Here is a 14,467-nt window from a genome sequence, read left to right on the forward strand (position 1 = left end):
AACATGCCGGATGTTGGAATTTACCAGTAATCCATTGTCAACATTCATCAAGTAGGTTTTGCTATCTTACAAGTGCAGTGCTGAAAGTCACAGTGGGTTACGTGTCATGATAAATGTTATTATAATTATATATACAGTATATACACACAGCATATATACTCGGTTTTTATCTTCTTAACCTTTTCACAGGTGTGGCAGTGAAAGTGAACTCGAGACACGTGGTTGAACAGAGGGTGTGGCATAACGACAGGTTTTCTCTTTATTTCCCCCGACAGTCCTTTCTCTTGTGCCAACAAGTGTGAGCTGACCTTTTGGTTGCGTGGCACCGGGATGAGGATCAGACTCAGGTTACTTTAGTGTTTGTCCAATGATTATTGACGTCTTCTGTAGTACTTCCTGTAACTGGGAATAATTACAGGAAAACACCCACTCATACAAACACACACACACACACACACACACACAGTAGTTCCCCTGCCTCAACAATGTTCCTCTGCTGCCCCCAGTGGACAAGCAGGCAACTGTATACAATAAAAGCTGCAAACCCTTAAAGTTAAATGTGTCATACCTCTGAAATGTTCTGTGCAAAACTCAATGTTAAATACATGACATTTACTGTATATCTTTTTAATTTCATAGAATTTAAGTATGTAGGTATTCATGTTAGTGTGTCCACCCCTTGCACATCAGATGAAGACAAACCAGGAGATTTCATATCTATGCAGTCTAAACTTTATTGAACATAAAAAATACATACAAATGGCAAAAACCAGAAGAAAAATTAACTCCCTTATTTTTTTAAATGGTCAAATAAATTAAGTTACCATTTGAGAGATTCAGTACAAGAAACAGGTGCTTGTGAATTTGTTAAATTGTTAAATAAGTGGTCAAGACGCAGGAAGTTTATTCCAGTCGGTGGGGGAATCACCCGTAAAGTTGACGTCACAAGCGACTTTGTTTCAGTAGAATCCACTTGAATGCCATCTTCTTTGCAAGCACTTAGAGCTGACGCTGATGTCTGGAATAATTAATAACTTATGAGAGACCACAAATCACTTACTATCTGAAAGGCCCAATAGCTAAAACTGCTCTGTGCACTTCACGAACCCTCACCGGAATTTATCCCCAAGAGATGATAACACAACAAAAAATTATCGAGAAGTCATTGTTTTCTAACACCACGTGACGAAAAAGAGTCAAGCTGTTTAATTTGGTTTACAGGAATATATTGATATACTTAAAGCTGATTATCTACTGAGCACGAGTTATATGTATTTTACCACGGAGACCGCAAAAATATCAAAAACCGAAGGCCATAGTGAGTGAGAAAAGACTACTTCATACTTTAACAAGTACATACAGTATAAGTCAGCATGTTTATTGTACATTTATGCAATATTTACAAACTCAACACTTCCTCTGAGGTGTAACTGTCTAAGTTGAATCTCACATCACAATCATTTCCATCATCTCCTCACTTCAGGGAGCTCTAAATCTAAAGGTTTCTCAGATTCGCGCAGCTCCATTTGTGTTCCTCTAACCACCTCTCACTCTGCATAAATCTTTAATGCAATGCAAGACCATGAAATGAACCTATAGTGTTGTCACAAAAAGTCAAGCATAAGTGTTGTAACACGTTGACTATTCCTTTTTTATATTTTACTTTGCTCATCAGCTGGAAGCTGAAAATCCACATTTCCTCACTTGTCTTGTTTTTCAAGATATATTTATATACAACAAGCTCAAACAGCGTGGGAGATCACAATAGCACATTGATATTACCTGCTGCACACACAGATCAATCAAGACAAAAAAAGGAGAGGAACCAGGAAGGTGACACAGAGGGATGAAGTCGACAAGACAGTTGTGTATTTAACCATTTCTTAATGAATACAAATGTGCAACCGAAAGCAAAACTTCATCATCTCCTTTACAGAAAATGTATCTCGTTAAATAGTAGATAATAAATTCAATCATTGAGAAGGTGGAGTGGAGATGAGGTGAGGGAGGGTGAAGGGAAGGGACCAGGGGAGGAAGAGGAGATCTCTTAGTAAGAGCGGATGGCAGGTGGGACGTGAGCGCAGTCCTGCTCATCCAGAGAGACGTCAATAACTGGGCGGTACTCCAGGGTCACCTGTGATTAAACAAAAGCAAAAGGTGTGTTTAATATAGACACACACCATTACCCTTAAAATGTAGAGAACACAATGGACACACTGGGCGTACCTTGCCGGTCTTGGGATCAACGTAGGACATAGTGTGTTTCCTCCAGTGCTGCTCGAACGGCTTCTTCTCCTGACCCTGCAAGGGCTTGGAGTAGTCATACTCATCGACACGGTCCTGGAATACAGTTACAGAGAGGGGAGTGGCTGTTATCAGGAGTGAGGTGTCGTACTTGCTTGTTTATGTAGTTATCTACAGACACAATAGGGATGTGACATAAGCACAGAAAAGTAAAGTAGGTAAAGTAAAAGGACAGAGAGGAAAAGCAGGGAAGAAAAGCTGCCAGACCACTGATATATACTGATAAATTAAGATCAAACTGACCTTGAAGTCCTCTCTGGCGTGAGCTCCTCTGCTCTCCTTCCTCTGCTCAGCAGAGTGGATGGTCTGGACGGCATTCAGCATCAGATTCTGCAACTCCAGGGTTTCCACCAGATCTGTGTTCCACACAATGCCTGAAGAGGAGAGAAGAAAATATACTTTATGCATTTTGCCTTTCAGTAAGACACAAGAGGAAACCTTTTGCACGTGGAAATGTAAACGGACAGAAACGGGAACACAGTTTGGTGACGTACCCCTGTCGAAGGTCTTGATGTCATCCATGGTCTGGTAAATAGCATCCATCTTGTCGCATCCCTCCTTCAGGACAGAGCCAGTACGGAAAACTGCAGCGTGAGCCTGCATGGTCTGAATAGAGAGGCAGAAAAACACACATAATTCATACAGGTCAAGTTCGTCTGAGAAAACGATGCTAGATGTGCACACAGTCAGGGATCACACTCTTCATCATATTCTTCACCATAGTGTCCAATGTGCATTAATGAAATACAAGCTATTGTGATGTTTAATTACATGTTGATTACACACTTCCAAATATTTTTTTCACAATGTCAGTTTGTCATCTGTTTGTGTGCATCCCTGTATGTTTACCTTCTGCATGTTGAGTCTGATCTCAGAGGTTCTCAGGTTTCCGTTAGCAAACCTCAGCTTGTCCAGGTTGGCCACAGACTCCTCTCCTGCACTGGATTTCAGAGGAGACAGTTTCTCTCCTGAAAAGAGAACAACACATCAGTGTGAGCGGTGAAGTTATATGCACTAAACCTAACATCTAACATCAGCTATAATTCTACAGTGTTGACAAAGTAGTGGTGTTATTTGATTGCATCACCCTACGTCTCTCTGGACAAAAGAGCTGTGGAAATATGACAGGATTTGTTTAAGGTCTGAAAGTTGTATGAGTGTATGTTTTACTTCTTGTAGACATTTTTGCATCATAAATGATTTAAAAAATCCAACAGTGGTCCTCACCAGGTTTGTGTTCCTCTGCAATGGTGAGGGCGCAGGCTCTGCCAAACACCACCAGATCCAGCAGGGAGTTGGCACCCAGTCGGTTGGCACCGTGGACACTGGCACATGCCGCCTCACCGCAGGCATACAGTCCAGGAACCACCTTATCCTCTCCGTTAGTATTAGTGATCACCTGTGGAGAAAAAAAACAGTGTGTCAGGCTCCTGGTCAAGTACTTCAATACCTCTGATATAGCAGAACGTGCAAGTTTGGGCAACAGCGAGTATTTAGATCTATGCACCGATCTGATACCACATCATTAAAGTATATGAGCTTCACCAAGATAAAACTGCAATTTTCTTTTCCCCGACATCACTTCTTTTGCTTCGCCACTCCATAACAACAGTCGTTATTTCCAGTAGTGTAGCGTCGAGAAGGGAAAAATGGTATCAAAACTTCTCTAGCATGAGTGGCTAAATGTGACCTACCTGTCCCTTGTAGTTTGTGGGTACTCCACCCATATTATAATGAACAGTGGGCAGGACAGGAATGGGCTCTTTGGTGACGTCGACTCCGGCGAAGATCATGGCTGTCTCCGAGATACCAGGCAGCCTTGTGGCCAGCTGCTGAGGCGGCAGGTGGTGAAGCTGCAGGTACACGTGGTCCTTGTCTGGCCCGACACCCCTGAACAAATGAAGACAGCAGAGTCCTGTTCAGTGGTTCCAATCTTCCTAGAGTGGTTATTAAAGTGTGACAGATTCATTACATTTCAACTCATACTCAATCCATACCTGCCCTCTCTGATTTCTATTGTCATGGAGCGCGACACCACATCTCTGGAGGCCAGGTCTTTGGCGTTGGGTGCGTAGCGCTCCATGAAGCGCTCTCCCTCACTGTTGATCAGGATCCCTCCCTCACCACGGCAACCCTCTGTGATCAGGCAACCGGCTCCGTAGATCCCTGTAGAGATTCACATGTTAAACCAAAGTCTGTCTGACTCACTGATTGACAGAGATCCAGATCAGTTAGAATTTATCTCACAGTAGGCAAACTTTGATACTAATCCTCACAATAATGTCCCAGTTGTATATGGGCTACAACACAATTCCTTCGAGTAACCATGGTAACTTTAATAAGACATTAACCAGGCAATTCGATCCTAATGTTGATTAAAGAAAAGGTCTGAATAGGAATCTTAAAAACATGAACTCCTCACCGCATTATTACCATTTTATTATGGTATAATATTTTGTCAATAACAAATATGAGACCAAGCAGTGATGAGTTTATCTATCTTGATATTTACAGTGTGATTTTACTTCATCTTAAGCACCAGAAGATTAAACAGACAAATAGTTTAAAAAAGGTATAAAACAATAGTAAGTGCCTTTCCGAAAAGCTGATTTTTACACAACCCAGTCAGCTTTGTTAAGAAACTGCTTTTCTTGTCACAAAGTTATTCGATGATTAAAAAATATATATATTTTAATTGTGTTAATAATAATATGCTTTTACAGTGTTGTGAGCTCATACAAAAGGAGTCTGCCTCCACTGCTGATGAATGATAAAAGCGCTAATTGTCTATAATCATTTGAACATGCACAGAAATCTAAACATCAAAAGTTTTATAGATACTAATTAATATAAAGTCTGCTGTATTTCTGTAACCATGCACTTAAAACTAACTCCTGAAGTTAGTGGCTCAGCCTTTGAGGACCTGGACAAATCGCTGGGCTACTTCATCTGTGAAGAGACTGGTGTCATATGACCAGCAGGAACAAAAATAAAGTTGACCACTTGTCTATGTAACCTCTACGTCAACAAGCTAGCCTGAACAGACTCATGATCAGCCCCATTTTAAAAAGGCACAACAGAGTTATTGAGTTCGGAAGCTCAAATAATATGTATTCGGGAGTACCAATTAACATAAAAGACCATTGAGCGTTAATAAATGAATTGTATTATTGTTCCATATAGTCAATGGGACCGAAGGATATGGTGTAATAGTAAATTTTCTTACTCTCTCATTTACATTTAAGCAGAAAGTTTTCTATGAATTAAACTACAGATAATTAGTGTTTTATAGTCTTACAATTATTTTAATCTAAAACTCAATCTAAAACTCAAAAAAGAATTGCATTGATCTCTAGATAAAAGTGTGAATAGACTGATAATGAAAAACATTTCTCATTGTTCATTATTAACCATTAAAGCCTGACTGAATAATGGACTTTGAACTGTTGTTGATAAAGTATCTTGATTAGTTAAAATCACTTTAACGCTGCTTTCAGACAAGCACTGGACTCCGTATTTTCTCTAGAGGTGCATGCTCCGCAGTTTCTAAAGACTTCATCCGTCTAGCCTCCAAGTGTAATGTCTAGAAATCCATGAGGAGTCGATGTAAAAGGGAAACTCGAGGTAAACTCTGAGGCCAATTCTCCGGATCTCCGGACATCTAGACATGTCTTTCAAATACGTACCCACATATTTTGGAGCGGTGGAGTCATTAAAACAAGATTCAGTTTAACGCTTCAGAAACTGAACTACTTCATAACTTGATCTTTAAAATGTATGTGTCTCACCAGTAGGATGGAACTGTACAAACTCCAGATCCTGGCAGGGCAGGCCAGCTCTTGTCACCATCGCATTTCCATCTCCCGTGCTAGTGTGGGCAGATGTGCAGCTGAAATAGGTTCTTCCATAACCCCTGGAAGAGAAACACGTGCAAAGGTTAAGAAATGTATATAATATCAAAACTATGGTAATGACATAAAGCTGAAAAATCAAGACAGACTATCAGCTAAGTTGTGTTATATTGGCGTCCCCTACCCAGTAGCAATGACAGTATTCTGGGCTCTGAAGCGGTGAATGGATCCGTCCTCCATGCAGAGAGCAATTACTCCTTTACACTCTCCATTTTCCATCAGCAGGTCCAGGGCAAAGTACTCCACAAAGTAACTGGTGTCATAACGAAGTGACTGCACAGGTGACAGACAAGCAAAGAAACACATGAAATTCAGATCAAACTTCACAAAAGAACTGAATGCTTGGACTGAGTCAGAGAAAGAGGGTGAGAACATGTGTGTACTTACTCGTCCATATAGTGTATGAAGAAGCGAGTGTCCTGTCCTGTCTGCTACACAGCAGCAGCGGTGAGCCTGGCCTCCTTTTCCATACTTGAGACTCTGACCTCCGAAGGCCCTCTGGTAGATCTTCCCATCTTCAGTACGGCTGAACGGCATACCAAAGTTCTCCAGCTGGAAATTAAGACAGCAACATGAGTTTCTGATCTGCACTTATTGTGCGTCAGATAAACCTCAGTCAAAGGGTCAGCATTTGGTTTATAATCTGAGCCAGTCTATCCTTAACCCTCATGTGTTTTTAAAAGTATTTAACTACAATTGTATTGTAGATGTATTAAAATACTTCATCCTTTATTTATTCAACCTTTTAAATGTATTAAAATCAAATCTTTCTGACTTGCAAACCAGGACATTTTAAATATTAAAATCTGTATCATGTTTAATTGGAGTAATAACAAATGTTATCAGATAATATTGTAAAACACTGAGCAAGTGAAGCATTATGAATACTGTACTAGTCTTCATGCTATTTAAATTTACTGACATGTCAGTGTCAGGATTAATTTGTTATAAATAACGTTACAGCATGGTAGCATGTGTTGTGATTTTGATTTGATTTAAACCCTAATTTGAACATGTTAAATAAGGTAACAGCTTGCTTTTATGGGGTTTCATAATGCTATGCTGTATGTTCTAATTGAATGGTTTAGCTCTTCGGTGGTCAGAGGCCAGTTAACACACAGCTGGGTATCTGAGCAAGGTCTTACCTCCACTACAGCTGCAGGAGCCTGCTCTGTCATGTAGTGAATTGCATCCTGGTCTCCCAGCCAGTCAGATCCCTTCACTGTGTCATAGAAATGCCACCTCCAGTCATCATCCTCCATGTTCCCCAGAGCTGCATTGATCCCACCCTGTGAACCAAGTCAACAATTCAATCCTTGAATCAATTGTCTTTACTTAAAGCCAAACAAAACAAATCAGTAGAGATTTCTTTAAATTCTTTAAAAAATGACATACAAAAAAAATATATATAGCAAGTATTTATGTATGAAGTGTGTTGTTGTACCTGTGCAGCGACAGTATGAGACCTGGTGGGGAAGAGCTTGGTGACGCAGGCAGTGTTGAAGCCAGCCTCTGACAGGCCAAAGGCTGCTCTCAGTCCAGCCCCTCCAGCTCCTACCACCACTGCATCAAACTCATGATCCACAACTGGGTACTGAGTAGAGATCTGCAGACAATGAAGGAGAGACACTACTATAAACACATTAAGTTTGCATAATGCAAGGATAGTTTGCATACTTATCATTGTACATTTTTTCACCAGTAATCTAGACACCAAATGCAGAGGCTAACATGAGAATATATTCTGCCATGCATATGCATGATTTTCCCTTATGGAGTTTGGTTTTTAAATAAAAAGAGCAAATCTCACTCACATCATCTGATACTTTGGCATTGTTCTTCTTGCCATAGATGGAGAAGTGAAAGTTCCTGGAGCCCTGAACTGCAGCAGCAGGCACCTGACAGAAAATAAGAGAAATTAAAAACAAAAACAAAGAAACCCCCAAATCCAATAGTGACGGCAGCTCATCTAGAGAACTCAAAGACTGCTAAGAACAAAGAATGCTATACTTATTCGGTTACCGATCTGTGGGATCATCTTAAAATTAAAAGTCGAAAGCTTTCATGAGAAACACGTCCTGTTCCATCCTCTATCACTGAGCATGTCAACAGGCAGCAGCTAGCTCAGCTTTCGACAAGGGCAGCGGAAGTGCCTGTAAAAACTCGCTGCTATAGTTCTGTTGACAGTTTACTGCAAACATTACTGACAATGTATGATGTCAAAGAAGAAGAGAGGACGGAACTTTGAGGAGCATTTTAGTTGGAGTCGCAGAAGAGCTCTTTTCTTGGTGTCACATTGAAACAACCTCGGCTACATAACACACGTTACGAAAGCCAGACAGCGCTGGTTACGAAAGCTCACGGTGGTTCACCGTTTGTCCTTTCTGCTGGAAGAAAGCGCGACCGCAACATATACACACGGCACACACAGATACACAAAGAGTTGGAACTCGTACTGCAATAACTCACAGCTTTTGACTTCGCTAAAACCCTCTTGGAGAGGAGACGGGAGGCAGCGCGGACACTCGCCATGTTGTCAGATGAAGGAGCGATCCTGAAACACGACGGAGGATGGGATATTCTGCTGCACTGGACCCAACCACTCCTCAAATATGGGGGTGTCACATATGTTGAACCTAATGATTATCCTCTAAATTCATTCATAAACGTATTTCTATCCAAAGAGGGGCTCCCAATGCAACTTTGAATATCATTGCACATACAATCCCGTATTTTCCGCTCTTAATTTGTTTATTGTGGGAATAAAATGAACGTGAGCGACCCCGCTTGGTGTAGCCGGGCTGCTGAAGTGTAGACTTGTATAATCGGGGTGAGGAGGAACAAATATATAAGTGACCTAGACTTTTCATTCAAGGTGAGACGCTGCACCGTGGATCTGAGTGGGCTCCAGCGGCTGCTTGTAGAGATTTCAGAGCTCGAGAGCCCCGTGTTGTGTGCATATCCAAATGCTACCGCGAGCACGCTCCAGCAAGCCAAATGTTAGCTAGCATGTTAGCTCGTAGCCTTATTGTGGTTAGCCGGGCGAGCTGTCAAATATCCGACTCTTTCCAGACTGAGTTCGCTGTTGTGAATGCTAACGAGGCTAACTGCTAACAGAAGTGTTGTGCATGGTGAGGTATTTGCAGCACAATTTGTAAAAGCTAAAAGGTTTTAAACGCTGTTGTGTTAATGACAGTGCACAGTGAATCTGAAAGCAGACCAATGGACCCTGCTGGAGAGAGAGAAGCATCGCAATTAGCTTCATAATCACAAGTGTACGTTTGTGCATCTAGGTCGGTTTATACCTGCAGCTGCTGACATGAAGCTTCCGGTCAGCAAAGGAATAACAAAGAGCTGCTAGTGACTGTAGCATCAGTGTTAGAAGTGAATAACGAGAAGCCTGTGCTCCTTCAGCAGCACCATTCAGCCAGTGCTGCACATTTTCTCACCACTGATCTGCATGTAAACATGGACAGTATTACTGATGTCTTGTTCCCCCTGTGTTTATGTATGTGTGCGATTGACGTCAGCCTCCATGAACAACTTAAATGACCCCCCCAGATGGAACATCCAGCCTGAAGCCAGAGGACGGGGGGCGGGGGACGGCGATGGCAACCAATGGAACTACGCCCTGCTGGTCCCCATGCTGGGACTGGCTGCGTTTCGTAAGTTACGCAAAGTGCGTGTGTGTGTGTGTGTGTGTGTGTGTGTGTGTGTATGAGGTAACAAACACAGGAACGCAGATTTGTGCTGTTTAAAAAATATTTTTAAAAACAATGTTAAAGGTTCAGTGTGATTTAGCTGAAGTGAACCTTTGGCAGAATTTGAATATAAAATGATCCTAGGGATGTTTTCACTTGTGTGTTTCATCTAAATTCAAAAAATAGTTTTTGTCTTTGCCCCTTTATATTTAAATACTTTATATTTACAGCAGGAGCGGATCCATGTTTTTTACAGTAGCCCAAACTGGACAAACTAAACACCTTTTGAGTTTTTATGACATGTTTGGAGGGGGTGTGAGGTGATATTATATACTAGGTCTCAAATATGATTAGGTAGGTCTTAATGTTATGTTAATTGTATGGTCTAAGATGTTATTCTGTCAATGTTCATTTAATGCAACTTCTGTTTTGCTATAAAATTCTTTTAAAATAATTAATCTGGCAGTGCACATGATTTGGTCTGTTGTAGTTGTTTCAGTTCTTTCAGTCCAGATATTGTTAGGCTGTAATAAAACTACAAATGACAAGTCTGTCTCTGGCTGTAGTTTGCAAGATAATTTGACATTTCAAGGTTTTTCTCTATGTCGGTAAGCTACTCCACCTTATCTTCAATTACAGTGAAGTGTCAGTAATTGAGGGACTTTAATATTCCTTCATATCTGTCGTACTTGATAAAGGTCTTTGGTTTTAAAAAAATTCAAATTTGACTTATTGATACTTGCAGAAACCCAGGTTTTATATCTACTCCTAGTTTTAGAGACAAAATGCACTCTTCCTTATCATTCAATTGCTTGATTCAGCAGGTTTAGCAAAATCTGTATTATGTGCTGCAGTTGGTCTGGATTTGAGATATCTTCTCACCCCCTCATCCATATCTCCAACCCCCCTTTCAGGTTGGATCTGGACCAGAGAGTCTCAGAGAGAGATCCAGAAGGTCAGAGCCCAGTATGACAAGGATGTGTCCACCATGAGAGAGGAGATGGAGACACGGTACAGGGAGACACTGACAGAGAGGCGCAGGGCAGCTGCTAAACTAGAGCTGGAGCTAGAGAAGGAGAGACAGAGGGTGAAAGGCTACAAACAGGCCCTTATCTCACAGAGCCAGCAGCTGATGGAAGAGCGGAAACAGCTTCAACAGGTAAAAACTCCCACTTCAACTGGCCCTCCAGTTCTGAAATTGTTCACTTTTCCTACCTAACATAAAGCTTCTTCTCTATAACCAAAGCTCTTTCTTCTCTCTCACAAGGAGCGAGAGGCCTTGGAGGAAGAGAAGCAGAAGCTGGTAAAGTCCGGAGCTGCTGGTGCTGTGCTGCATCATGCCCTGGAACGAGAGCAGGACTGGTACCAGAGAGCCACAGCCACTCTGAAGGAGTTAGAGGGTCACCTTGTGGAACGCCAGAATGCCTACTGTTCCCTCATCCAACCCCGAGATCAGCGGCTGGAGATGGAGAAGAACATGCTTCTGAGGGTTGTCAAAAACCCCATCAGGGCAGAACTAGACCTAGAGTCTGACCTGAAGGACATTTTTAAGAGAGATAAGACCTGTGCTGACCTGATGAACAATGACAAGAGGAAGAACGGAAGCCTCATGTGGGTGTATCTCAAGTACTGGCAGCTGCAGGTCACTGTCCAGAAACACAAGAATGCTGAGGAAGCCATATTAGGAGGGAAAATCCAGCCTCACACAAAGTGACAGAAGACAAGGCTGGTGTTTTTCCTCTGACTATTGAAGAGCACTGAAAATGAACATGTATTGTTCATTCTGAGGAATAGTCTTATCTTGACAGGGATGTTATGGGAACGCACAAGATAATCGCAACAAGATCATGTTCAGCCTCCGAAAGTTCCATCCTTCATCTCTGAGTTTAGAAAAGAGGAGAACTTTTGTCAGGTTTAACATGCTGAAATACAACGTTTCTTCAGAAGCTCCAGATAAGACTCATTAGCTTTAAATCAACTGTGGGAAAACCCACAATCATAAATATGCATTCGAATCTCTGTTAATATCCATATTGGATACTCAACCAATGTTTGATTACATCTACAGTTTTATTTTTTCTATCTATACCTTTGAAAAGGTGGTCTGAGGGCCATGAATCACTTCTAGGTGAGTGAATGTGTGAATGTTGACTTTTGTTTTGCTCCCTCTGTCTTTGGAATGAATTAATGGCTTCAAAAAATGGTGCATGTCATCCCAGGTAACACACAGAGAAAAAAACTGTCTCATCAGGAAAACTACATTAAATCAAAAACTGGCACACAAAACATTAGTAATACATGGTTAAGTCTTTCAGTGCTCTGGTATGTGTGGATACTGGGTTTTTATATGTCGATGGATGGTTGTGGGACAGTTTCTAGTCTTCAGTCTGGATTTGTGGGAGTCTCATGTCTATCGGCAGGGAGACAGGATTAGTTCAGGTGCATGTGAATTTGAATAAGGGAACAGAGCACTAAGTAGTGCTTGGATATGAACCTCATTACACTGCTACAACAAAAATAAAATATAAAACACTGAAGGCCTGTGATTGATTGTTTATTGAAATCAAGCTTGATGAGTGTTGGATGTTTTGCCACTGACCATTCAGTTGCACTATTCAGTACATTTTTTTACTCTCAAAAGTACTGTTGTATTTACTTGTTATTTTACCACAAGAGGGTGCTGTCTTGGCATTTGTTCTCTAAAGAATGACAGGGAAATTAATTCTGCATTTAAAAACTGCAACAGGAATACAGAGAAAGAGCTGACACATAAATACTCATCCTTATAGTCCTATCACAACCAAAGATTATCTATGTACATTTATTTATTGTATTGTCTCTTATGTGATAATCGTATTGATATTAATATCAAAAAGTAATTCCTCCACACATTTTCATGGAGATTTGTATGGAAATCACTGACAATGATACAAAAAATATAGTTTCCTGGGGCATAACAGTTGTCTTAAAAGTATAACTTCATAATGTGTTATTTCCACAATACAACATAATTCCAACTTTTGTGTGTTTTAATTATGACAAATTAGATAAGTGACACTTCTAACATAACAGTCAAAAACATGGGCATCTTTTTCTAAGACTCTCGTTTGGATGATACTGTAATACAGTGTAGATATTTCATGCAACTTTCAAACAAATGTTCACGTACAGTTACCGGCATGTGAACGACAAGAACACATGTTATGTTGTATTTTCTGTGCTGCAGCTTCAGACGTTTCTTCAGCCGCACCTCCTTGTTTCACTCCCTCCTCTGCGCTCGATGAGAGTTTTCTCTTGGAGAGGACATGAGGCTGGAGGCTCTGAAGTTCACTCTGATTGGCTTTCTGAGATCCTGAGTTGTGTCAGTCACTTTGTGCTTCTTCACCTCATCCTTCACCCGCTCTCGAGTGGCTGTCTGTTCCTCTGTGCACCCTCTGGCATGGCCTGGGTCCCTGCTGGTGTTCAGGACAGGTAGGCGGTGCTCTTTCATAGCTCCGTTGAGACTGCCCAGCCTCACTGTCTGACTGGGGCTCCTCTCGACCATGAAGTGCTCCACCTGTTGGAGCTTATAACTCTCTCTGCGGACGTTATCTGTCTCGGACAGTTTCAGCCTGGAACATAATACAAACACCAGACTGATGGTTTTTAATCTGTAAAGCTGCTGCTGCACTGCTCTTGGTTAGTTTATGAATTTATGACCTCATCATATATCACCAGTGTTTTCCTTATGCAGCTACAGGCAACATATGACAGTGATTCTCAAATGCACACTGCCAAGGGATTCATGAAAAGTTTCTAGATTCACCCATGAAAATGATCCAGATATCATGATGGGTTCTGTGTTGACGTGGTGAAAATACTTTCAATACATGTCTGATATCCAAGAAATTTCTCTCACAACTAAGTACAAGTTTAAACAGAATGATTCCTAGGAACATACATGAAGTATGAAATCTTTTCTTTCATGTAGGACCTGCAGTAATATCATTGATCAGGTCATGAAGAGCAATTTTCAACCAAAACAAGGCCGAACAGCAGCAGATTTCTACCGTACTTTGCGTCAATCACTCTTAAAACTGAGCATGTTCATTCTACTGTACACTGGGACACGCAGATCTACAAATGCTAAACAAACTTCATGAATAGACAGAAAAAAGTTGAACTTGTAAGGAGAACAACCTACTTGTATTGGGGTCTTGTTTCAATGACCAGGCTCAGCCAACACACTTGGAGGCTCTCCTTCCTCCACTGGTTGTCCTCGTGAATATCACAGTGAGAATTCACCAGGTAGCAGCCTCCTCTGCTGACACAGAGCATCGTGGGATCGTGTCAATGGCGTGAACGTAAGTTAATGTCCGTCTACACCAAAACGTTCCGTTTTTTTACTTCTAACCCTTGACTGTTATAACAAAACTCATAGGAAAAGAATGTGTCGTCTCTGTGTATCAAGTAGTCTGAGATTTGTGTGTGTTGGGCAACGTCTTAAATATCAAATCTTGTTTCTATTTTTACTCGTCTGCATCACATTGTGGTGAATGTCATGAATGTCCT

The 14,467-nt window shown here is 41.2% G+C and overlaps 3 protein-coding genes across 5 annotated transcripts; 1 reads left to right on the forward strand and 2 right to left on the reverse strand.

The window, feature by feature from the left end:
• Window positions 1-709: 709 nt before the first annotated feature.
• On the reverse strand, window positions 710-8,762 carry sdha (succinate dehydrogenase complex, subunit A, flavoprotein (Fp)). The gene is made up of 15 exons (XM_020091277.2): window positions 8,685-8,762; window positions 8,030-8,113; window positions 7,660-7,821; window positions 7,361-7,504; window positions 6,603-6,767; window positions 6,340-6,488; window positions 6,093-6,217; window positions 4,302-4,470; window positions 3,999-4,194; window positions 3,532-3,703; window positions 3,154-3,272; window positions 2,799-2,910; window positions 2,548-2,678; window positions 2,227-2,340; window positions 710-2,134 (listed from the first exon to the last, which is right to left on the reverse strand). Exons 1-15 carry the CDS (start codon window positions 8,745-8,747, stop codon window positions 2,048-2,050), a joined length of 1,992 nt encoding a protein of 663 aa, XP_019946836.1. The 5' UTR covers window positions 8,748-8,762; the 3' UTR covers window positions 710-2,047.
• A 208-nt stretch (window positions 8,763-8,970) lies between these two features.
• ccdc127a (coiled-coil domain containing 127a) lies at window positions 8,971-12,453 on the forward strand. 3 transcript variants are annotated; one of them, XM_020091280.2, is made up of 4 exons: window positions 8,971-9,090; window positions 9,746-9,880; window positions 10,831-11,075; window positions 11,184-12,453. In XM_020091280.2, the coding sequence occupies exons 2-4, from the start codon at window positions 9,751-9,753 to the stop codon at window positions 11,628-11,630; spliced, it is 822 nt and encodes a 273-aa protein (XP_019946839.2). In that variant the 5' UTR covers window positions 8,971-9,090; window positions 9,746-9,750; the 3' UTR covers window positions 11,631-12,453. The 3 variants fall into 3 exon arrangements, with proteins under 3 accessions (XP_019946839.2, XP_019946837.2, XP_019946840.2); XM_020091278.2 differs by lacking the exon at window positions 8,971-9,090 and adding an exon at window positions 9,157-9,346; XM_020091281.2 differs by lacking the exon at window positions 8,971-9,090 and having other exon boundaries at window positions 9,559-9,880.
• Window positions 12,454-12,595: 142 nt separating this feature from the next.
• Window positions 12,596-14,367, reverse strand: LOC109632150 (telethonin). The gene is made up of 2 exons (XM_020091282.2): window positions 14,100-14,367; window positions 12,596-13,527 (listed from the first exon to the last, which is right to left on the reverse strand). Exons 1-2 carry the CDS (start codon window positions 14,231-14,233, stop codon window positions 13,176-13,178), a joined length of 486 nt encoding a protein of 161 aa, XP_019946841.2. The 5' UTR covers window positions 14,234-14,367; the 3' UTR covers window positions 12,596-13,175.
• Between the last annotated feature and the right edge of the window lie 100 nt (window positions 14,368-14,467).

Source organism: Paralichthys olivaceus, chromosome 13 (genome assembly GCF_024713975.1).
Source record: "Paralichthys olivaceus isolate ysfri-2021 chromosome 13, ASM2471397v2, whole genome shotgun sequence".
Taxonomy (NCBI): domain Eukaryota; kingdom Metazoa; phylum Chordata; class Actinopteri; order Pleuronectiformes; family Paralichthyidae; genus Paralichthys; species Paralichthys olivaceus.